This window comes from Camelina sativa, chromosome 16 (genome assembly GCF_030686135.1).
Source record: "Camelina sativa cultivar CO46 ecotype springtype chromosome 16, ASM3068613v1".
NCBI classification, from domain to species: Eukaryota; Viridiplantae; Streptophyta; class Magnoliopsida; order Brassicales; family Brassicaceae; genus Camelina; species Camelina sativa.
This window is the reverse complement of record NC_141895.1, coordinates 8,649,537-8,675,174: the sequence shown is the minus strand read 5'-3', so window position 1 is coordinate 8,675,174 and position 25,638 is coordinate 8,649,537. Positions and strand designations below refer to the sequence as shown.

The 25,638-nt window shown below is 38.5% G+C and overlaps 2 protein-coding genes and 1 pseudogene across 2 annotated transcripts; 1 reads left to right on the top strand and 2 right to left on the bottom strand.

The window, feature by feature from the left end:
• Positions 1 to 1,047: 1,047 nt before the first annotated feature.
• Positions 1,048 to 1,506, top strand: LOC109129471 (uncharacterized). Its single transcript, XM_019237730.1, has one exon. The coding sequence runs from the start codon at positions 1,048 to 1,050 to the stop codon at positions 1,504 to 1,506; it is 459 nt and encodes a 152-aa protein (XP_019093275.1).
• Positions 1,507 to 17,018: 15,512 nt separating this feature from the next.
• LOC147925313 (uncharacterized) lies at positions 17,019 to 18,875 on the bottom strand. The gene is made up of 3 exons (XM_087492570.1): positions 18,363 to 18,875; positions 17,577 to 18,308; positions 17,019 to 17,378 (listed from the first exon to the last, which is right to left on the bottom strand). Exons 1-3 carry the CDS (start codon positions 18,873 to 18,875, stop codon positions 17,019 to 17,021), a joined length of 1,605 nt encoding a protein of 534 aa, XP_087348696.1.
• A 3,523-nt stretch (positions 18,876 to 22,398) lies between these two features.
• Positions 22,399 to 23,074, bottom strand: LOC147925312 (uncharacterized; annotated as a pseudogene).
• Between the last annotated feature and the right edge of the window lie 2,564 nt (positions 23,075 to 25,638).

Sequence of the window (25,638 nt, the reverse complement as noted above, 5' to 3'; positions counted from 1 at the left end):
AGCCGTTACTCAAGCAAGTCTAGTTCAACGAATCCGCGAAGAACAGCCAAGGACGAGAACCTGAAGAAGATTGTCAAAGAACTAAGAGGATTAGACGGGTCGAGCGCTAGTGGTTATCATTTGGCAGATGGTGGCACTTTACTTCTTAACGGAAGAATCACCGTACCTGACCGGATTGGACTGCGACAGGAGATCCTCAGAGCAGCCCACAGCTCAGCTTTGAGTATTCACCTAGGAAGCACCAAGATGTACAAAGATGTGCGCAGGTATTATCATTGGCCCGAATTGAAGCGAGCAGTAGCAAACTGGGTAAGCCAATGTGATGCGTGTCAGAGAATCAAGGTGGAACACCAAGTGCCAACAGGATTACTTCGTAACTTGCCCATACAAACATGGAAGTGGGAGTCTATCTCGATGGATTTCATTACCGGACTACCAACAAGGCCAGGAAGAATCAATGACGCAGTATGGGTAGTGGTCGATCGTTTAAGAAAGGTCGCCCACTTAGTTTCAGTAAAGAGTACAGATCAAGCGCCTATCTTGGTAGAGAAGTACATAGATGAGATTTTAAGATTGCATGGAGTACCAACCAACATCGTCTCCGATCGGGATCCCAAATTTGCCTCGATATTTTGGCAGGACCTGCATAGAGCGCTTGGAACAGATGTTCATATGAGCACCTCATTCCACCCGGAGACTGATGGGCAGACAGAGAGGACTATCCGAACCATAGAAGATATGATTCGACTATGTGCATTGGAATGGTCTACGGATTGGGAAAGGAATCTACCGTTGGTTGAATTGGCGTACAACAACAGTTATCACTCAAGCATCGGCATGTCACCGTTCGAAGCCATGTACGGAAGACCCTGTCGAACGCCTTTCTGTTGGACAGAAGTTGGAGAAAGAACTAGTTTCAACCACGAGTTGATCGATGAGACAACAGAGAAGATCAAGTTTATTCGAGAAAATATAAAGAAAGCGCAAGACCGCTAGAAGAAGTACGCAGATCGGAACAGGCGGGAAGTGGAGTTTGAAATTGGAGATATGGTGTATTTGAAGGTTGCACCTCAAAAAGGGAAGGATCGGTTCGAAAAAGTTGGAAAGCTCGCGGTAAGGTTCATAGGACCATACCGGATTGAAAAGAGAGTTGGCGAAGTAGCCTACCGGCTATCTATGCCAGAAGTTATGCGACTGCATAAAGTCTTCCACGTTTCACAACTACGGAAGCATGTTCCAGATCCTAACATGATTGTACCCGAGCCTATCGAAGAGTTGGAGACAAACCTCACCTACCAAGAAGGACCCTTTGGGATTGGAGAGCGAAGGACGCGGAAGCTCAAGAACAGGAACATTCCTCAAATTCAAGTATTTTGGGGAAAGCAGAACTGCAAGGTCACCACATGGGAGGACGAAGATAGGATTCGAACCAAGTATCGTCAACTCTTTATGGAAGAAGATGAAGCAGGGCCATCCGAACCTTATGGAATTCGGGACGAATTCTAAATAGGGGGGTGGGAAAATGTAATGACCCTCACCAAGGGGTAAAATTTAAAATAAAAACCTCTGGCCAAAGGACCTGGAAAGGACATGAAATGAAGGCAAGGAAAGAAGGAAGAAGAATTGCTGAAAAAATGTCCGAGAAATTCTGGATGGACCGAGAGATGGCCGATGGTACCATGTCCCATGTGCCGTACCACGTACCGTACCACGTACGATGTACCATGTACCGTACCACGTACTATGTACCATGTACCACGTACCATGTACTGCAGACGTACCACAAACTGAGCGACCGAGACGTACTATAGAGACGTCCGTGACCCGCCGCAGTATAGACTGTGCCTTGACGAGGAACGTCGACTGCACCACAGCGTAACGACGCGACCAGACAAGAATCCTGAATTGACCAATAGGAATTCATGCAAAGTGAAGAGACATAATCATTGTGTCTTCACAAGAAGTGACCAATGAGACTGCATGCAAAGTAATCATTCCGTAGTTGGAAAGAAATTGAGACAAAATCATTGTTCACCTTTGGAGTTGGCCAATAGTCTTGCATGTAAATAAAGGAGTAGGAACATCATCATTCCTTCGCCTACGAATTGCCCAATAAGGAGACATGCACCAAAGATTATGCGAGACAAGAATATTCCTTGGAGATTTCTTACTTGGTCGCTAAGTTTGCAAAAAAGGAGGAATCGAGTGCGGATAAGTGGGGGACATGCATTAGTCCACTCCACCGCCCAAACTCTCTATATAAGGAGCCCTTCCTTCTCATTTTTGCACACCATGAAAGCAAAGTGAGGAAGAAGAGAAAAGAGAGAAAAGAGAGAAGGAGAGGAAGAAAGAAAGGAGAAGAAGAAGAGAAGAGGAAGAAGAGCAAGACAAGACTATCGACCGCCGTCCAAAGTCTTGCATCGAGAAGGAACTCGATCGCAAGAAGAGAGCAGATCCGAAGTGCTACCGAGAGAGGAACATCGCCGAGAGATCCGTCCACTCCACCAAGAGTTCGCCGGTTTTCTGTGAGTTCAGGCGCATTTTACCGAACTAGATGGATCCCAACGACCTCCATCTAGTAAACGGTTTGCTTAGAGTTTTAGTTGCATTATTTACTTGATTTATCTTTATGATTCTTCTTGTTTAATGCATGTGGTGTGAGGTTACTCTCGTTGCTAGATCGAAACGATCTAGTAATGAAAATAGTAACTCGGTTAAGAAGTTACACCGGCTACTAGATCGAAATGTTCTAGTAGTAGCGGTTGTAAATAAGAATTGATACTTGTAAAATTATGTGCTTAAAAACCATAAAAACTCAAGTATCAACTGGTAGGAGTCTTAATGCGTTTAGTCCGCGACAAAGTCCGGCTAGCATAGTAAGATTTGGTATGGCTTCTCCTTAGAATTTTCGTACTAGCATGCAGCCGCGATCATGTAACCCATGTCGTTGAGTTGTAGGGTTGGTACGAAGAGCTCGGAGGTTACTGGGCTCGCTACCCTGGCCGAAGCTGTCTACACGACGGTGTGGCTCTGAGTGATGTTCCGGTTGCATGCCTTTGTGGTTGCAGCGCGGGTGTTCATGAGGGTGTTGAAAGGAAAAGGAAGCATACCGGCGCCCCAAGAATTAAGAATTAAATTTTTTTAAAATATTTCTTTTATTCAAGTTTAATTGCTTTGTAGTTGATTGATTGCTTGCTAGATTTGTTGCTTTTTAGCTCATTATCTTCCGCATTGCTATCTCTGATTGATTGTTGATTGTTTGCTTGCTTGCATGTTGATAGATTCGTCTTGCATGTTGATAGTTTAGCTTTGCACGTTAATAGCTTAGTCTTGCATGTGATATCTTAAGCTTGCTTATTTGTTTACTTGCTTGCTTGATTGTTATTTTGGGTTTGGGGTTGGGAATTTATTGCTGTTATGTCGGAGCCCTGTAACTCACTGAGTAATCTTATATTACTCATGATAATATTTTGTCTTGCAGGAAAACCTTAGAGGGAACTAGAGGGCGTGGTGAATGATAGAACCCCAGAGTAGATTTTTGTGTCTGTTTGTAAAATTCAAGTATGTTTTATTATGTAACCGACTTTTTGGCACTAGGCCCTATCATCAAATCTAAACTCTTTATATTTTAATGCAATCGGATTTATATTCGTACGAGTATTAACTGATATAGACTTTGTCCAAGTCGGCTAAATACCTGGAATGTCACAAGGGTCGTAAAGCCTAAATGACGTACCAGTCAGGTGAAAAACCCACCGACGAACTGGCTAAGTTTCCTGATTTGTTCTCGAACCTCAGCTGGATCGTTGGTGGAAGTTTTCAAAGTAGCGTACCGGGGCTGTCCGTGGTCCGTCCGGCCATAGGACGGTTCGAGGGCGTTACAATCATGCCCGAGGAAGCTAAAAAGCGAGCCAAAAGGAGTCCAAGGATCCCACCAGAAAAAGGTATCCTCCCTTGTTCCCACCTTTATCTAGAGGAATTGTAAAGCTTTGTGCCTCAACTTAAGCAATTTTCTGAACATCCAAGAGACTTGAGATGAGTTTTCATTAAGTGCCCAAAAGCTTGCAGAGGAGAGATATTTCCTTCGAAGCCATGCCACCCAAATAGAACCTGCTCTGAAGTAGAGCATCCAAATAAGCTTCAAGGTGCAGGTTTCATTCCATGAAGTCCATGATCTCAGACCAAGCCCTCCTTCCCTCTTAGGATAACATACATCTGCCCATGCGACTTTTGGCCCAGACGACTTATCCAGGCAACCATGCCATAAAAAAGAACTTGAAAGGCTGTTTATGCAACTGAGGACCTTCTTTGGGAGGAGGAAAGCACTGGTCCAGAACCCTACGATACCTGAGATGATGGTAGACAGTAACGGCAACCTGCCCGCCCTGATCTTTGAGATTAAAGGGTCGCAGTCCTTAATAGTTAACATTCTGGAGCGAAGAGAGAGTCCCAGATATCGCACAGGAAGAGAAGCAAGAGGAAGCGAAAATCGTGTTCTCATACGATCCAACACATCATCGCTTAGACCAGAAGAAAACATGGAGGTTTTTGAGATATTTGCAGAGAGGCCCAAAAACTTCTCAAACTGCGACAGTGCCGTGAAGACTCCAGCCAAAGAGGATTCAGAACCATCCAGGAATATTAGTAAGTTATCAGCGAAGCATAAATGAGTAAGCTTTGTTTCCTCACAACCTGGATGATAACCAAAAATCTCGTTCTGCGCCGCTTTAATTATCATGAGTGAGAGGATTTTCATTAGCATCACGAAGAATATTGGAGATAACGGATCCCCTTGCCGAAGACCAGTTTTCCCTTTGAAATAACCTGAAGTAATTGTGTTAATGCTTAAAGAGAAGCTTGGAGAGCAGATGCAGCTTTTAATTCACTTCACCATGATTTTAGGAACCCCATAAGAGGTTAGAGCTGATAGAACGAAGTCCCACCGAACAGAGTCAACGCTTTAGAGATATCTACTTTTAAAGTGATCCTTGGCGAGAGGGAATCCAAGTGGTAACCTTGAAGAACCTCTGAAGGTAAGAGGAAATATTCGATCAACAGTCTGTCCTTGAAGAAGGCTGTTTGATTAGGAAGGATCGTCTTTAGTCTGTCGGAAATTATGCGAGAGATCACTTTGTAGTTGGTGTTCCGACAAGAGATTGGTCTGAAGTCCTTTAGATCTTCTTCTCTTGGACGTTTGGGGATCAAAACCAGAGAAGTGACATTGACACAAGATGGAAAGAAGGCAGTGCAAAAAACTCTTGAGCTGCCTTAATGAAATCCTGACCCACAGCTTGCCAAGAAGCTCTGTAGAATTCAACCGGATATCCATCAGGACCTGGTGTTTTATTCAGAGGCAACAGAATCAGAGCAACCCTTATCTCCCCCAGAGTAACCTCGCTTGCAAGTAAGGATATGTGGGGCTGGTTCAACTTTGTTGAAATGAGCCTACCTAGATAATCTGTCAGAAAGGGACAATAGTATCCCCTGGGAGTGCAGAGGATGGATGAGAAGTACCTCTCTACTAAAAGATGAACCTCCTTCAAGGATTCAGATCTCGTCCCATTAGGCCTTAGCACATACTTGATGGCGTTTGAGGCATTTCTGAACTACATCATAGCATGGAAGAACCTAGAATTTTAATCGCCAACTTCCATCCATATAATCCTTGATCTTTGCCTGAAAAACCTCTTCAGCCAACCTCAGAGAAAACCAAGCACTTCGAGCAAATGATTCCTCAATCATGTTTTGAGGTGAGGGATCATTAAGCGCCCGAACTTGGAGAAGAAAAGAGTTTGCTCTGCTTCAGCCACCCTCTTTTATATATCACTGAAGCGATCCTTCATTAAAGATTTCAGTGGTCTCTTTACCTATTTTAGTTTGTGGCAGAAATCCGAAAGATTTGAGACTGGATCACCAACGCCATTCCACGCATTTTCAACCACCTCCGCAAAGTTAGGAACTTTGGTTAAAAGATTGAAAATTTTGAACGACCGAGAACCAAAGGACGGCAAAGGAGAACATATTCTAATGTGACAAGGAGTATGGTCAGAGAACTGAGGGGACTCAAAGGAACAATGGCTTGAAGGATAATCCAGAAGCCACTGACCATTTACCAAAGCGCGATCTATCTTTGTGGCTATCGGATTTGAAAATTGGTGATTAGACCACGTGAATCTTGGACCCTGGAAAGGAAGGTCGAAAAGGCCTGCGTCAGATAAACACTCCCTGAAGCTTCTCATGACAGAGGTTGAACGGATGAGACTAGCGTTTGATGATTCCCAAGTGTTTTAAATCTCGTTAAAATCCCCACACACTAACCAAGGACGTGATGAGAGAATTAAAAAGATGCAGGTATCAGTAAGAGAAGTCCACAGCTCTTGCCTTTCTTCAGCTAAGTTTGACGCATACACCGCCGTTAAAATTAAATTCTTCTTCATCCAACTTCACTACACAAGTTATCGACTGCTTGTCAGAGAAAAGATGTGAGATGGTTACCAGGGACTTATATAAAATCCAGATAAGATCCAGATCCGAGTGTTGATAGTTGTCAAAAGTTGTCCATTCCGGACCAAAAAGAGACAAAAATTGGTTCTTGCTTGATTCCTTAACATGCGTCTCCAATAAAGCGCCAAAAAAGATTTTCCGAGAGTTTACCCATTGAGCAAGAGGTAAATGCTTAGAGGAGTCATTTATACCGCGCACGTTCCAAAAAAAGGTGTATGACATATAGAAAATTAGTGGAGGGGATGGCGAACCCTTGTTAATAGAGGAGTGCCACCACCTTGAGGTCGGGATCTAGATGCTGCTAACTTGCGCTTCTTCTTACGCTGCTTCGAGGAAGATGAATCACTATGCTGAGTGGAGGCCACTGCAGTAGTGATTGGTAGCTCAACATCAGGCGATTTCATATCAGTCTGTTCCTGGAGGATATCTAAAGGATTGGTTGATGATGAGACCAAACTTTTATGTTTGACGCGTGGAGCCGCCGTTGCGTGAAAGGTGTTTGTGGCCAGTTGGTAAGGATGGTCCTTTTGCTCGTGATGTTTCTGTTTGGATTTAATCTCCACCAGATTTGATGCATGCTCCTTAGTTGAAGAGATGACCATTTGCGGGTTTGCCCGTCCTACATCTTTGGCAGATGTCGATTCTGTAACCTCCGCTTGTTAGGGTGTCTTTTCGGAGGTAGTAGTATTTCCTTCCTCTACAGGGTTTGGTTACCTGGTCCTTGGGAGTAGCCTCACACGAAGTTTGCAGTTCCAAGGAGGGAGTTACGTTAGGCCGTGGAGGAGGGGAAGAGGAAGAAAGGACCTGCGAAACATGTTCTGCAGTTTGGGAGGTCTAACGTTCCTCCGGTTGATGTGTCTTGACGCCGGATTTAGGACAAAAACTTCGTTTGTGCCCTATCTCATTGCAAACAGAGCAAAGGGGGGGGGGGTAACCATGGGTAGGTGACAGAAATGGAAACAATTGTCCCATCCTCACGCTCCACTTCTACAGAGTTTGGAAGGGGCACTTCAAGATTAACAACAACCTTAATTTCGGCCAGCTCACCAAAGAGAACGGTTTAACATCGACAAATTTTCCTAGAGGCCTGGAGATAAAGCTTAAACCCTCCTCCGTGAGCAAATCGAAAAAGACCTGAGTTAAAGTTGCCCAGATTGGTGCCTTCTGCAGAAACGGTGGGTCTAAGCTGAAGGAGGCCTTCCATTCGGTGACAAAAAAAGGAGAGTCACCAACTCTCCATAGCTCATGCAGACTGCCCTGACTTTGCCATACGAAGGAGCATTCCCGTAGAAAATTCCAACTATGTAATCAGAATGAAGTCGGGCTCCTCTTTCGAAAACCGCATTTAAAACCTTGATGCGAGGTTTCCCTTCAGCCGTAATGGAGACCTCAGCTTTGACGTTAGGAAATTTTGTAGCTCCCTTACAACGAGAAGCCTAGTTGTGCTTAGGGGGAGAAGCATGAGAAAGCCCTGGGTAGAATTGGTGATGTACAGCAGCATCGCCACAGACCGATGGATCAGTTGAAACCGGAATCTTCGAGGTAGGAAGAGAAGTGCCCGGAAGAGCAGCACAGACAAGTGGAGGAGTGGCCCCCAGGATTTCTTTGGCAAGATCTGGCAAATGGTTGCAGATCTAGGAGTTGGGGGAGGTAGAAAAAGGAGCGATAGCTAGAGGCAAAGCCGGATCTGACTCTGCCATTGTCGCATCTGGAGAACCAGCCGCTCTCGCCAATGGCGAGGTTTGGGGTGGGTGGTCAAGAGGGACTGAGGGGATTGGAGCCGGAACGCCGCCCATCGGATGATAAATCACAACGACCTTTTTGGAGAAATTAGGGATTTGGAAAACACTGTTCACGTTCTCGAGAAGAGAATCCTTTTTTGCAAGATCTAACTTTGAAACATTTTCTCTAACAACTGGATTATAAAAATATATTCCATATTAGTTCTTTTTATTGTGTTATATTTGTTTATGATTGAACTTGTTAATTTATTTAACAATAAATAAACATATATATGATTAAATTCTAATTTTAATAAAATTTCTTAAAGTTCATAACTGATATAATAAAATTAATTGTTGAATAGTCCTAACTTTTTAATTTTTATCTAAACTAATATTCTTAATAGATAAAAACATGTATCCGCACTACAATTTTTTCACCAATCAAAAATTATTTTGCACTGCTTGTTATATGAAAAACACACTTGTCCCGCAAATTTATTTCTCCTGCACATATCGCAGTTGAACCGTACCGCACTCTTAAAATATTATTCCCAAATATCCAAATAGGCAGTTACCATTTAAACCCTTATATTTTAAAGCCATGAATGGTGACCAATAAAAGAAGGATGGTGTCATAATATATAGAAACCCGCATTAACTTCACTAATCACATATTAATTGTTGATTTGCGTTTTTTTTAAAACAAAAAGGTAAATCCGTTTTTACCTTCCATTCTTTTTAGGTAAAAAAATGCACCTTCCAATAAGTACTCTTTACTTATGGTGCAGAATTCTCAAAATCCGCTTTTATAATTAATTAATTAATAGAAAGTGAATAATTATGTAATAAAACATATTAATAATTATTTAAACTATTAAAAAATAATTTAGTAGTATACACATTTAATATCCCCAGATAATTTGATAATAAATAGATTTATTTTTGAAACTTTTAATTTGTTGTGTAGTTTTTTTATGATTTAATAAATTTAGATATTTAAGGTTCTTAATATTTTTCTATTAACACAAAGCACATAAGAATTAACAATTATATTAATCATTTATATTTTAAAATTTATTCATATAATGTTTTCTATAATAATAATATATATACAAAATAAAAATACTTATTAATACAAAACAATATAAAATATATAATTATACTAGTTATTATTAATAAGATAATATGAAATTCGTACCACAAATAGTTTTTCACCAATCATATATTATTTTGTGCAGCTTAATTTGTATTACACGCATTTGTCCCGCAAATACAGTTGTCCCACACATACCGTAGTTTAACCGTACCGCATTATCAAATTGTTTGTCTCGCACAACCAAATCCGATGTTACCATTCGGAGCCTAAGAATGTGGTACGGTTGAACTGCGGTACGTGCGGGAAAAATATGTTTGCAGGACAAGTGCGTTTTTACATAATAAGCGGGGCAAAATAATGTTTGATTGGTGAAAAAAATGTAGTGCGGATACGTAATTTAATATATTAACAAACAGTTTTAGTATATCATTTATGAACTTTAATATATGAAACTTTATTTAAATTAAAATTTAATTATATATATTTATATATATCATATACTCCCTCCGTTTCATAATATAGGATGTTTAGAGAATATATATATATATATATAATATATACTCCTTCCGTTTCATAATATAGGATGTTTAGAGAAGTATTTTTGTTTCATAATATAGGATGTTTACAACTTTCTATGCAACTTTTTGATTAATTTTATATTTTATATTATACAGTCTTGTTTATGATTGGTTAAAACTTTGTAAAAGTAATTATTCCTTAATATGCGTTTTTAAAGTAAAACCTCCTATATTTTGAAACGGAGGAAGTATATGTTTATATATTTTTAAATAAATTAACAAGTTCAATCATAAAAAATATGACACAATAAAAAGAGCTAATATGGTGAAGTAACTTTAGTGCAGTAGACCAATTGTAAAAAGCCAAATAATGTATTATCATGCAAACACTCATATATTATGGATTCTCCATGTGAGGGAATATCTAAAAAGTTTTTATTTCTCTTTTGGAAATCTCTTATCTCCTTTATTTTTCATACCCCTTTCTCTTTTAATGAAATGTGTTGAGACTACGATTTTACCGTTCTTTTTTTTTTTCTCTCTCTCTCTCTCTCATATAAGTTTTATTTCATATGTTTTTCAAATGATTTAATACAAAATACACTTTTAAACGAGTTTTTAGATTTTAAATGTATTAAAACAGAATTAAGTGCCTAATAAATTAATTTTCAATGTTGATAAATAGATTTGTAATTTGTGTTTTACGTGAATCTTATTGTTAAGTAATTAATATTTTGGAAAGTAAATAATATTATTGTATACGCTATTTAAATATTATAGTGGTTGTTAAAACATTTATATATCATGGAGTCTCTATGTGGAGTCCCTAAATTTCAAATGAAAATCTGAAAACTCCCCATGTAAACCTGTTTTATTTTGATTTATTTTTAAATGGAAAACAAACATAATTACAATCTTACCCTAGCTAAAACTCAGAAATTACCTAAAATACATGGATTTTTCCCCCACCCACAAACCCAGTCGGATCTAACCCAACTATTTCTTTTAATCCCTAATAACCATTGTCTCTCTTCGTGAAAAACTAGGGGATACTAATCGAGAGTGAAACTCCTTTGCTCTCTTTGATTGTTGTGTTGTTCGATCGATTGTGAGACTCATCGATTGTTAGCAGTAAGATGGCAAAGACGAGGTGGACGAAAAGTAAGAACAAGATTCAGAGCCGACGGAGATTTCTCATCCGGCGGATCTCCCTGCGGTTGGTGATGGAGATGGTGAGGACGAAATAAAAAGGAGTGAAAAAGAGGATGAGGGAGTCGACTCAAAGACTGCAAAAGATGATGAGGAGGGAGATGAGAAGGAAGTCGGAAGTGACGAAGGAGAAGAAGAGAGCAAGCCAGATATCTATTGCGAAGAATGAAACAACCCGACCAGTTTTTTTTTTTAATAATAATAAGATAATGAATTACTCCATAATATTTATTTAAAACCCAAACAATAAACCAACAACAATTCAACATTCACAGCGGAAGACAAACCAAACCAACTCCAATTTAATATAAATACCATATAAATTATAACCAAATAAAAACCATCAACCTAACATGCTTCTACACAAGGTTCTAACATAAATAACATAACCAAGAACACACAATCAAGACCTTAGATCATCCTCCTCCTCACCGCCATGATTCCACGCTACACACTACCTGCACCACAAACACAATGAGATTCGTGAGTATTACCAGAAATACCTAGTGAAACGATTCTCCCATCTACAAGCTATGCACACAAGCAAATCAAGAGTACGAACACAAATAAAACATAACAAACCAGCCATTAAACTGAATACCCAATAACATATTCACCACACCTATCATATCATCACACAAAACAAGTTATACAACCCAATCGCTTAGATAAGCTCATGGTCACTCACTCACCTTAACAAGTGATTCACAAAAATAACTACAGCCAAAAGATAAGCTCTCCAATATCCAAGAACAACCAAACTCGCTCCTACAACGAATCACAACAACAAACAAACATTGAAAACAAACTGCCAAACAAATCAGAAAAGAACAACCTCACAAGTAAAACGACAAAATCAAAACGAACCATTAACTTTCCAATCCCTCCGGTGACAAGCAAGGTCTAGTCTTTCAGAAGCTTTCCACAAAATTTCAGCACGATCAGATCTCATATGAAACCGCAATCGATCCCGAAACACCCGCTGGTCTCAATCCGCGACTAAGAAGAAATGCCCCACGAAACTGCCGATATCTCCTAGAATATTAATTCAAATCCACTTATGTAAAAAGGAGAGTGTACAAAAATATCTTAGCTACAACCCTACCAAAATCAATACTCCTTCTCTCAAACCCTGACGATTCTGTTTTCTCTCTTACTCTAAAGAAAAGCTTGATCTCCTTCTTTTCCTCTTTTACACCAAATAACCAAGAGTTCTCTCTCTTTATCTCCCTCTCTCTCGTAACAATGTCGACAATAGCAAAAGAAATAGAGAGGAGGCGTGACATATGTGGTAGATTATGGGTTTTTTTGTTTAATTAGATTAAACTAGGATTTAATTAGATGAAACCAAGATTTAATTAAACCGATAATTAAACCGAAATGAATTGAAATCCCCGTTTGGTTTATTCAACACAACCCAAAATATAATTCCGGAACACGCATGTTACAAAGAAAAAGTAGATTCGGACGCAACCTTGGGAGAGACCGATTCGGCGATGCCACCGAGGCAATGGTAAGTATGGCCATGAATGGTGTCATGTAAAAAGCATAATTAGGGGGAGAAAAACATAAAAACGCAATCTGTTATCAATCAAGGAAAAATTTAACAATTTGTGGTTTTAGAAAGAGAAAAAAAATATAATGATTTGCAGTTTTATTCAGATGTTTGTAACATGAATCACTTTTGTTATAGAGAAGTTTTTTGTATCAAAATATAAGATGTTTTAGAGAAGTTTTTTGTATCATAATATAGGATGTTTTCAAGTTTCTACGCAACTTTTAGATTAGTTTAGTATTTTATATTATGCAGTATTGTTTCTTATTGGTTGAACTTGCTAAAAGTTTCTTAATCTGCATGCTTTAGTTAAAAAATCCTATATTTTGAAACGGAGGGAGTAGTAAATCAATATGTTGATTTATGATTTTTGTAGAAAAAATCATCATTTTTATACTCTATCGATAGAGATTTATTTTATTTGATTTAGACACATCAAAAAGGAAAAAAACATAAAAATACTTGATTTATTTTTTATTTGGACGTTTAATACCTCATTATAAAATACCTTGCTTATTTAAAATTTTCAAAAAAAATATTTGTTTGTATAATTGGTAATGGATTCCTAGCTAAGAGTGTTTACAAGACTTTTTAAATACATAAAATTCTAAATTTTTTGGCGGGAAAATCCAATTTTGTAATTTTGGCGGGATTTTTTTCGATTTTGATGACTGTACATTTGCTGTCACTCAAAGAAAGAGTAATTTGGTTATTTTGTACATAAAGAGGGGTAGTTTTAAAAATGATCAACATGGAGGGGTATTTTTAAAAAAAGGCATGGAAAAAGGGCGGTAGATAATTTTAGATATTAGATCCGGAATATCTTCTGCTGCAGGCACAGGGACGGTATCAATATCCTAGAACACCTTCACCTCCTTTCTTGGATCAGATAACCTTGTCGAACGAGCATGTTTTTTGGGGGTTATAAACGGATCTTGGTTCTCGAGATCTACATAGTCTTTGGTTGAAAAAAGCAAAAGCAGAAAGAAAAAAAAACAGATCAAATAAATATGCTAGGTTAACAAACAAAAAATTTCGAGCTAAAGAAGAAACGAGGGATCTTACCGATCATGGTGTTCGGCGAGAGAAAACTTTTCCTCAATGGGACTGGGACTGCGCAGGGAATCGAGAGAGTGCGGTGCAAGACCCTTAAAAGTTTGCATAAAAATGTAATATAAAACCCTTAAAGTTTTACCCAAATTGCCATAAAACGACCAAGTTTTTTTAAAAACCCTCAATTGTGCGATAAAATTCAACGCTTGTTGATATAGAGACACATTATTATGTGTGTTTAACGCCCAAAATCGCCAAATTACATCATGAATCCCCTACTTTTCATCAAATTGTATTTTGATGTTTACTATCATATAACATTTAGGTTTAGATCGAATCGAATTGAATTACCCCGTCCCATCCACATGACAAGTTTAATTTTATATTGTATGATTTTGTGACAAAGGAGATTGATATGTCATTATCCTTTTATTGGATATGTAATTTAATGATGAAATACCCTTTTTAATATATCATTTTTCAAAAATACCTTCTTTTTGGCCATTATTATTTTTGCTCTCCTATAATTTTAATGACTATTTTACCCTTACATGTAAAATATTTTAATTAATCAAATAAAAAAAAATTTGCGGCCAAAAAAAATTTCGACATAATTTCCCGCCAAAAAATTTTCGACATAAATTTAGAAAACGTTTTCTATTGTTCTGAGAAAAAGGATTTTGTATTCGAATATTTTGTACAATGTTGTACTAATTTCAGGAAAGATTTTTGTTTTAAATAGTTAAGTAGTTTGAAATCCAAAATTCTAAAATATTGAGAGTATGTATTCTACGGTTTACTCTATGTTCTAAACTATTTAGAGTATGATTAATATGAAGCTAAGTTTTTTACTCATAGATCTCACTACTGATTGTCCTCATGTCGTTATGATGAATAATACTCAGGTTACAATTTTTTTTTTCATACTATAAAAAGAAGAAAACAATTAGTTTGTGTGTGACATTCAAAGGTGGTGTTGAGGATAGTAGGTGTAACGTCATACTGGATTTGAATAAAGAACTAGGGGATTCAAGTGATTAAGATGACGATGGTAGAGTGCATGAATGCATACCTTAATTTGGGGTGAGTGATGGTGCCAAACAGAAGGATGTTTTAGATAAAAAGTCTTCCGACATAAACGCTGGTGATGGTGACGAAACGTCATTGAAGGTGTGAGCGGAAGAAGTGTTACAAGCAACTATGGAATTGTATGCGATTAGGTACAACTGTGACTACAAGGTTAAAAAATCTGATACGAAATTGTGGTGTATAAGCTGCATAGATGGTATTTGCAAATGGAGTCTCCCTGCTGAGTGTTTAAAAGGGGTATACGTATTTCAAGATCAACAAGTTTGTGGGGGGACCATATAGGTGCTCCTTCAAAGAAAACGAAATTCTGTAAGACACCTTCAGCAAAAACAGTTGGACTTCTCATTATACAGAATTATGAGGGTATATTTGAAGGGCCTAAAACGAATGATATCATTATGATTATTCGTACAGAGTATGGTTGTGAATTAACTTACTCCCAGGCATGGGAGTCTCGCGAATATGCATTGAACGAAGTTAGAGGAATTCCAGAGAAAAGTTATACTAAAATACCAAAATACTTGTAAATGATACAAGAAGCGAATTCGGGTACGTTTACAAATTAAGAAGTTGATTGCGACAGTATATTCATATATCTATTTTTCTTTTGGTCAGTCGATAAGAGGTTTCTACAAGGGAATCCAGAAAGTGATTGTAGTTGATGGAACATTTCTAAAGAACAAATATAAAGCAGGCCTACTAGGTGCCATGGTCGTAGATGGTAACTCTAATTTGTATCCAATCACATTTGGAATTGCTGATTCAGAGAATGATTCTTCATGGGAGTGGTTTTTTGAGCAACTTAAGGTTGTTATTAGAGATGATAAAGATTTATCTTTTATCTCAAGCTCCATTTGCTCCAGCATTCCATTGAACTAGTTTGTTCCCTGTTGAGAGCCTGTTATGAAAAGCAAGCCAGGTGACAAAAGAGAATTTAGGGGTCGAGTGAGTGAACCAAACAACTTTAGACGAGTCACAAGGAGGATGATGTTGCCTAATCAGAAGCCAGGTATCAGGAGAGGAGAACTTGGTCGTGTAAGAGCCATTGTGCTGTTTCCATAGGGGACGATCACCACCTTGTTGTGGCATCGAGAGACTTAAGGAATGAAGTTCCGCTTCAAGCTTGTTTAATAATTATGCGCTGTCAACGTCTGCGAGTTTGAGTCATTGCATCTGCTACAGTAGCCATTCGTGGTATCCCCATGTCAATGCTTCCCCGAGCCCCAAACAGAGCAAACAGTTGTCCCATAGAGCTCCATGTATCAAACCCAAAAGAAGTTCCATGTCCAGTTCTCACCTCTGTTTTATAAAGGGACATTGCTAGAGGCCTATATTTCAATATTTTCCTCCACATCCAAGAGCCCCCCGTACCCGAGTCACTAACAGCCCATAAGCAGCCATATCGAATCAGATTCTTGTAAACCCAACTGACCCACAAGGAGTTTCCAGCAGATAGGAGACGCCATATAACCTTGAGGATGTAGACTGTATTCGTATCGTGGAGACGTCGAATCCCTGAACCTCATTCCCTCTTCGGTCTACAAACATTAGACCATGAGAGCTTTGCCTTTTTTGAACTAAGATTCGGACCAGACCATAGGAATGCCAAAAATAAGCTTTCAATCTCCTGCAAACATTTTTTCGGCACGCGAAATGCAGAGAGCCAAAAATTAGTAAGAATGGATAGAACAGCTTTGATCAATTGGAGACGACCAGCAAAGGACAAAAACTGACAAGTCCAAGAGGATATACGGAGGCGAATACGCTGTATAAGAGGTAAATAGTCAGCACTTGTCATTTTCCTGGTAAGAAGAGGGAACCCTAGATACCAGACAGGAAGAGTGCCGACTTCAAAAGGAAAATGCTCAAGGATATCTTGTTGCTGCTGAGGTGGTAAACCAGCCATGAAAAGTGTGGACTTCTCAAGACTAATGTTGAGACCAGAGGCTACTGCAAACTTATCAAACACAGCTAGAGTTTCTTCAACCGAATGAGAACTCCCATCAGAGAAAACTAAGATGTCATCCGCAAAGCAGAGATGGGTTAGATGCAAGGACTGACAACGAGGGTGAAAGCCAATACGACGATCAGCAGCAGCTTTGTCAAGCATATGAGAGAAGACATTCATAGAAATGACGAAAAGATAGGGAGACAGAGATCAGCCTTGTCTCAACCCTCTTGTACTTTGAAAATAACCAGCTAACTCACCATTAACCTAAACAGAGAAGGAAGCTGACATAATGCACAACTCGATCCAATGGATGAAAATATCACGAAGATTGATAGCCTTGAGGATATTTAGTAGTAGGCCACTGAACCGAATCGAACACTTTGGAGATATCAATCTTCATTATACAACGAGCAGAGATAGACTCCTTGTGATAGTCTTTAACCAACTCCGATGCTAACAACAAATTTTCCATCATAAGTCTGTCCTTGATGAACACAAATTGATTTGGAGCAATGAAAGAGGGTAGAATAACCTTCAAACGATTAGCAAGGATCTTGGAAACAACCTTATACAACAAATTACAACATGAAATTGGCCGGTAATCCTTCATCTCCTTCGAGTCTGATTTCTTAGGGATGAGAGCTAATATCGTTGAGTTTACACCTTTAGGGAGGAACTCCTTGAGGAAAAAGGATTGAAAAGCAACAACAAAATCATTCCCCAGAATTGGCCAGGTATGCTTGAAATATTCTGCAGTTTAACCATTAGGACCTGGAGCTTTACGCCCTGCCATTTTAAATAGCGTTTGTCGAATTTCTTCTGCAGAAACCAGTTTCAATTACCCCTCTTGGTCCGCAGCAGAGCAACGAAATGGTACTAACTGCTCCAGTTGATCCACAGGAAGCCCGACATAGTCAGATGGTTCGCGTGTAAGAAACTCCTCAAAGAACCTTACCACCTCCGTTTTGATTTCAGACTGAGTTTTAACAGTTGAACCATCAGAGCATGTTATCTCACGGATAACATTTAGAGCTTGCCTAGAAGTAACAGCCTTATGGAAAAACTTATTGTTCTTGTCACCAGCTAACATCGAGTGCAACTTTGATCTCTGGTGAAGGAAATTTTCCTCCAAATCAGACACATGATCCAATCGCTGAAAAGCCTCCCTCTCAGCCTCAATGGATGTCGCGGTTGGATTAGTGAGGTTAATAGTTTGTCGTTCACAGAGAACAGTGTGAGCTTCCTCCACCTGTACTGAAAGGTTACTGAGATGTTGACGACTCAAAGAACGCATGAGAGGCTTGAGAGCCTTAAGCTTCTTGGCAAAACAAAACATAGCAAAGGTGGAATGGTAAAGACTAGTAGAACTGTCCCAAAAGGCCTGCACCACTGGTAAAAAATCTGGGGAGGACAGAATTGCATTTGAGAACTTGAACGGCCCTCGTGGTATGCAAACCTGATGCCCCACAGTAAACCTGCATCGAAGATGATCTAAGCACCCACCCGCTTCAAAAACTCCATAAGCATCAGCAAAAAATCGACTCCAAGCCTCACTAACCAAAACACGGTCCAGCTTCTTGCGAACTGGCCCCTCATCCCTCTTATTACCCTAAGTAAACAGAGGACCATGATAATTCATATCCGCTAAAGAACAGTGACGAACCAGATCTTGAAAATCCCGCATTCTACCTGTCACAGTGGGAGAATTTTCATAGTTAGAATGCTCCTCACCATCAAGAATCTCATTGAAGTCCCCAACAAGTAGCCATGGTTTGTTCGCAAACAATGGCGAGTCATAGTGATGTTTAATATCTTCCCACAAATCTTTACGTTCATCAGCAAAATTTAACGCATACACGAAAGAAACAAAAAACTCCCGAGTATCCCCAGGCATGAGAATGGAGCAAGTAACTATCTGTCCACTCTTAAAAACTAGGGTAACTCTGACATCCTCCTTCCAAACCACCCAAATTCTTCCAAGACGGTTAAACTCATAATTTGTTATCGAAGACCAACCTCGGAACACTGACGAGAGAATCCGAGGGGCATTGTTTTCCTGGACATGCGTTTTAAGTAAGCATCCAAATTGCAATGATTCAGCTTGCACCCACTCACGGACAATAGAATGTTTTTTAGATTTTTTAAAACCACGCATGTTCCAGAAAAAACCCGACATTAATGACGCTTCCTGGAGTTCTTCTTGCTCAATATGCCAAGGGAAGCTCCCTTAGTCTGCTGAGAAAAAGACTCCATTGAGGACTTGTTTGTAATTTTTCTTTGACGAGGTAAAGAAATGTGAATGGTAGAAGCAACGCCATCAACCTGCTTTGTACCATCCCCTCGATTCCTTGAAGCATTCTCTGAGGAAACCAATCCCTTAGTAGTATCCAGACCCATCTCAGACTCTGCAACACTCTCCAAGGATTCACCTGCATCCCCGAGAACAGAGAGCCGAGAAGAAACTCGAGCTGAACCATGACCCATCACAGACGGACTTTTAAATTTCTCCCAGCTCTTACACCCTTTACCTGGGGAAACTACAGACCAGCCTGCTTTCTCCTCTTCGATCTGCTGAATAGGAGAACTAACTACTGCAGGACAAACCGAAACAGCAACTGTGGAACTAGGCGTAGATGAAACCTGTGGAACTGGAGCACGAAGAAGCGGTTCTGCACCTGTTTGAACTGGTGGAACAACAATCTCCCCCTCCTCAACCTCAGTGACTGGATCTTTCTTAGGTGAAACGGGACTTGTCACACAACCATCATCTGAGTGTCCCCACTTTTTACAATGAGAGCATCATGGCAGGAGCCACGGATAGAAAAACTCCACAATTGTATCCTCCTCTTTAGACAACTTGAATCGAAAAGTACTTGGCAGCTCACTCGTTAAGTTTACTTCCACAAAAACCTTAGCCTCATCAAACTTACTACAGAGCTCAGTTTCAGGGTGAAGTCGGATAGGGTTACCTATTGGACTTGTTAAGAAACCAAGACCCTCCCAAGAGAACAGAGAATGAAGGACATTCTTCAAAGTGACCCACAAAGGCATTGAGTTTATCACCGGATGAGCATCCTCAGGGAGAGGAGACCACTTAGCCAACATCATAGGTACCCCCGCAATGTTCCACATATCCCTACGCAAATCCCTCAACCACGTAGACTCATCACGTATCCGTAACCGAACCGATGTTGTAGAGTTTTCATATACATCAATGCGAATGGACTTATCACCAAGTGGCCAGATATTGTTTACAATAACATGGATCTTAGCGACATGGGGAGCCACCGAAGGAAATCTACCCACCAAAAAAATCATCATACAGAGGCACTGAATCCTTAAGAATCACCTCAGGGACCGTAATTATTGGAACACCATCAACCAAACTAATATCAAAATCATGTTTCTTAAGCAGTGGACGTTTAGAGACCACAACAACATAGGATTGTTGCTTTGTTGGAGGAGAGGAATCATCTCCCGAAGGGGAGACATAAGAAGCTGGCTCCGACATGAAGGCACACCGACGGCGGCCGTCACACAAACCCTATCGTGGAAGAGACGCAAAAAACCCTAGCCTCTCTAACTTAACTAATTCAATATAATATTAATACATATATGCATTTTTTTTGAAGATATTTTGAAGATATTTGCAACATTAGTCCTGTGATTGGAGACTACCTAGAGGATGCTCAGGTTAGAAAATGGGCTCGATGCCATTTCGCTGGATACATATATGATTTGAATACAAACAACGCTGCATAATCGATCAATTCAGCTTTGAGATCACCCAGAGAGAATCCAGTATTCCCTTAGTTATACAACATCAGAGAGATGTTAACACGCTGATTTTTTGAAAGACGAGAATTAAGTGCAAAGCAAAAAGATTTCAAGAAGAATAGTGAAAGGTAAATTTTTTAAAAGTTATCCAGTTGGAAGAAACATATTATAGGTTTAAAGCGTATGGGGTAGACTTTGTGGTTGACTTGGAAAGAAAAACATATTCATGTGGGAAGTTCCAAATAGGAAAAAACCCTTGCAGACACGCCATAAAAGCAGCTTTTGATTAGGCAATGATCTATATCCAGATCCTGATGCTATTTATAGCACAACCAGTTGGAGATTGTACTATGATCAGACTATTAATCCAATAGGTATTCCAGAGAACAAATGGGATGTCCCAGACCACGTTGAGGCTGCAATAGTTTTACCACCTAAAACAAGAAAACACCCATGTAGACGAAGAAAACGAAGATAACAAGACAAGATAAAATCATCTCAACTAATACAATCGTCAAAGGTTATGTTCGAATCTTTGTTAGGTTTCTCAACCATTCTCAGTTTATTGTTGAATTATTCATTTCTAATTTATGTTTTAATTTTACTCTAGAGTAGGGGATTCAATATTTTACAATTTCTGGTTTTTTCCTTAACAAATTGTCATGTCTTAAAGCTATGAAAAAAAATATACAAGAACACCAAATGTTTGACAAATGTTTATGAGAAGTGATACGACAAATGTTAAGAACACCAAACCAAGTTAACTAAAAAACTGAAATTTTTTAAAACAACGAAGGTCCAAAGGGGAAAACATGCTCAATAGGTGTTTGTTTCGGTGGTTCAGATTCCACAATACTATCATACTCTTCATCAACCTAGTAATTTACTGCATTCAATCATGATCATGCACACTATCACTAAAAACAATCGTTATCTTCTTATTGCTTGCTTTTGCTTCATAAAAAGCATCTTTTATCTTCTCAAATATCTCCTTTTCCATCTTCTCGTAAAATATTTTCTCAAACTCCAATCTCTCTGTTATGAACTCTTTCAGATGCTTCTCAAATCCAACACTATTTTAGTTAATGCATCTCTCATTGACCAACGCCTCATCAACCCATTTAAAAGTGTGATCATCGTTCCTAAGCTACAAGAAGCCCAACTGTTATAATCAAAATAAAAAAAAAAATACAAAATTTAAAACATAACAATTTACCTTGTTTGCTACAGCAAATCCACAACAATAGTATCTCCGGTAAGGATTGGGATTCGACTTGGATATAAGTGCTACAATTCCTTCCCCGCACCAACATCTCTTTGGGACACCAACCTATCTTCCTCTTGCACGAGAACTTGGTTATCTGGTCAAATTGGTTGATACATTGCTCATCTTCACAATCGCAATCACACGGGAACTAAATCGATTGTAGGTTTCTTATATTTTGGGGATTTATGTGTTTCATTATAATAGATAGGGCTATGTGGAAGATTCATAATCCGTTAAGATATTAATTTGGGATTAGCTCTTAAACCAAATTAAAACAAGTCCGTTTGGTAATGAGTTTTTTTTTGTATCTTGGTTTGCTAGACTTTGCTAGACTAGTTTTTTTGCTAGACATTACTAGTTTCATTGCTAGACTTTGCTAGACTAGTTTTTTTGCTAGACATTACTAGTTTCATTGCTAGACTTTGCTAGACTTTACTAGTTTCATTGCTAGACTTTACTAGTTTTATTGCTAGACTTTGCTAGGCTTTACTAGTTTTTTGTTGTTTGTTTGCTAGACATTGATGGACATGTGGTAATAAATATATCAAACTAAATTTAAGAATGAAACAAAAGTCATACCATAGATCAAGTTAAAAATGAAACCAAAGTCATACAATGTGTCAAAGTAAAGACCTACTAAAAAGATGAAAAAAAATCAGTCAATTTCGATACTTTCGGACGACAACTGTGGAGGGACATAATTCTTCATACGCTCAATTAAAAGGGGATCATTTCCAGCTTTCCATAGATCGACAACAATCTTCAAACGCGCTTCTTTGATGTTCTCATCGGTTATCAAATCCAAACTTAGAGATTGCATATGACACTCGATGTATTTCAATGCATAGACTCTGCAATTGCTCTGCGTCGGACAACACCTTCACGTCTGTAATTTCATATTGTGTCAAAACAGGTTCTTTTCCATTCACCTTTGCATTAATTTCTCTCAAAATTTATGGGATGCAGGTTGCGAATGAGTTGACATGCCTTCTATTCTTGTGTCCAGCACAGTCGAAGACTTCAACAGTTCTTAAGACAAAGTTAACACAAACAGAAATCCAGCGATTTCCCTTGACGAAAATCGGAGTGTAGATTCTGTCAAAATCTGTACCCCATTGTTTACATGTCTTTCCATGAGAAGGAAACTCACCATTAGCATAATCTAGAAGTCTACTATCCCATTTGTGGCTCCGCTTGTTTGATGTTTTCATGTGCTTGGTGTATTCCACTTTGAGTCTCTAGCTGAACATGAAATTCATAAAACCCACACGGTCTGAGTTCATTCGCCCTAAAGATGTTTTCTCCCGGGTAAAATACATAATCTTATCCATTTCCTTGAAAACAAAAAAGGTTAAAATTAAATTTAAGTAAAAAAATGAACAATTTAAATGTTGAGAAAAATCAAGTTTATACTTACTTCATTGTGCACCCAAATTAAGCATCTTTCGACTATGAAATAAATTGTAATTTGTACGCTAGAAAAAAAACTGGACAATTATAAAATCAATAAAGTTATAACTGGACAAAAACAATTAGAAGAATTACTCAAATTGCATTTGTCATGCTTCCAAAGCATTCCATCTATCATCGGATGCGAAAACCAAATCAGCATCCTCTTCATTTTTTCCCCGCGTTTTGTGTAGGATCAAAGTCGGGTACATAGGGTTTTTGTGAAAGATGTCATAGTATTTTCTCTAAGGAATCTAGAGTGTTAATATTAAGGTCTATGACATCCGATTTGGTGAACAATTCATCAAAAACATTGTTGTCTTCCTGTGAATGAAAAGATCAATGTTTAAAATTAATCAACAAATACAAAAACAAAGTTTAAAGTTTACAATACATCACCAATCCAATTACAATACATAAGTTCACAGATAGTGTTTTACAATTTATAGAGCCGAATGTTTTTAAAAAAATACGTAGCCGATTTTTCCAAAACCTAATAACCAAAACAAGTTTCATCAAGTTACTTTTTACGTACAAAAGTCTTTGGCTGAACGTATGGTGGTTTCTCCTGAGTAAAAAAATAAGAATCCATAAGTTTAAGAAAATAATTAGAAATACAACACCACAAGCATATAAATTATTTTTTGACTTACCACATCTTTTGGTTTAACGGATGGTGGATTGGCATGTGTCGAGGTTGATGCTAGAGTGGATAGTAATTCCTTCACTTCTAATACATCCTTTCCATCTTCTTCAATTGCTGGCCTATTTCTTTCTTAAAAGGCTTGAAAGAAGCTTCAAACACTCCTTTAATGAATGACTTCATTTCTTCATCAAAACCATGAGTGGTTGCGGCTCGCTGACATAGCAGTTGCATTTTTTGACTCTCTGCGCCATGATCAATGTGCTTTGTCTTTATCTTCTTCATACTTGATACTTGCACAATTAAATCTTTCTTCTTCTCGCTATTCTCCAACCTAGAAAATTGATTATCTCCATCACTAAGCTTTGGATCTTCTTTTTCATCTACAATTACCTCTCTTTCCTTTTCAATATGATCATCTTCGTTTACAACCTCCTCTATCTTTTCTTCGTCAACATCATCAGTTTCAACATGTCCCCACACATGGTCTTTAAAATCGGAACCAGATTGGACCAAATCGTTTAATTTTTTTACTCCCACATCATTGATATCATCAGGCCTAAGAAAATCTGCTAACTCGAATATGTCATAATTTCCTGACATGGAAATGTATGAAAAAATGATATCCAACAAAACATATTTACACAAATGTTGGTTAAGCAACAGTCAAAAACACTACCAGATTATGACCATAAAAATTAAAAAAGAATACATAAGTCATGAAATTACTAACCTTTGGTCCAAACAATTGCTCTAGGAAGATAATGTCTTGATAAGACACTTTTGCTGTGCCATTTCAGTTTAAGCATCTATGACCGTTTGTGAATTCCTTGTTAATCTTCTCTCCCAACAATTCTCCAATCACTACAAGAAAACCTGCGTTTAGCGACTCCAATAATAGTCGCTAAACAGTCACAAATACCTACTTTGCGACTAATAAACAACTATTTCAGATGGTCGCTAAAAATGGTCGCAAAATTTACGTGTCTCAAAATGGTCGCAAATTGAAGACTGAATTATGACGTCTATCTATAGTCGAAAATAAGAGACTCTTTATATTTGGAACCTTCGGTCGTAAACGTAGTTACAAGTTCGTCGCAAGTTAGTGATTATTGTGTGACCAATTTAAAACTCCTTAGGTGTCGTCGCAAAGTAGTCCTCATATATTTGTAACCATTTCGACACTAATCTGATAGTTTCATAGAAGCAAATTTGGTCACAATTTGGTGACATTTTGGCACATAATAAACCTGTTTTAACTACTAAATTTGGAATGAATCACAATAAATTAAAATTGAAAACCAAATCTCTAGGAAAGATATCATAATCATTCATTTACCAAAAAAATTATCATAATTATTGTATTAACCAAAAAGATCATCCTAAAGCAGACAAGAAATAACATCAACCAAGCAATTCATGTATTTTAGAAAGACAATGTTTAGAACTTGGAGTAAGTGGAGAAAGGGGATGTTGTGGCTGGTGTTGTGTCTAACGTAGTGGCTGGTGAGTACCTGACACGGTGGCAGGTGGTATGATGTCTTCAGGTGTGGTGCTTGGTGTGGTTGCTGGTACAGTTGGTATAGGCAAGGAAGCCATAAAAGTTATTGCAAATTCTGGATCTTTATTTTTCATGTAGATGACAAGGTTATCGGTCTTCATTTGAGATTCTTGATGCTCCTTATCATGTCGTGCATTCTCAACATCTAGACGAGCTATCTTGCGGCGAAGTTGTTCTTGAAGCTCCACAAGTGTTAATGTTGATAGCTTTGTTTCCTTTTCCCTTTCCTAAGTGTCTCAACA

What these genes read in the sequence shown, in the direction of transcription:
- LOC147925313 (XM_087492570.1), bottom strand. Translation starts at nt 18,875, where the DNA reads ATGTCGGGTTTTTTCTGGAACATGCGTGGTTTTAAAAAATCTAAAAAA. An exon ending in TGCGGGATTTTCAAGATCTG is followed by an intron (nt 18,309 to 18,362) that starts GTTCGTCACTGT and finishes CTGTTTACTTAG; the next exon opens with GGTAATAAGAGGGATGAGGG. An exon ending in TGGATCAACTGGAGCAGTTA is followed by an intron (nt 17,379 to 17,576) that starts GTACCATTTCGT and finishes TTTTTCCTCAAG; the next exon opens with GAGTTCCTCCCTAAAGGTGT.
- LOC109129471 (XM_019237730.1), top strand. Translation starts at nt 1,048, where the DNA reads ATGGTGTATTTGAAGGTTGCACCTCAAAAAGGGAAGGATCGGTTCGAA.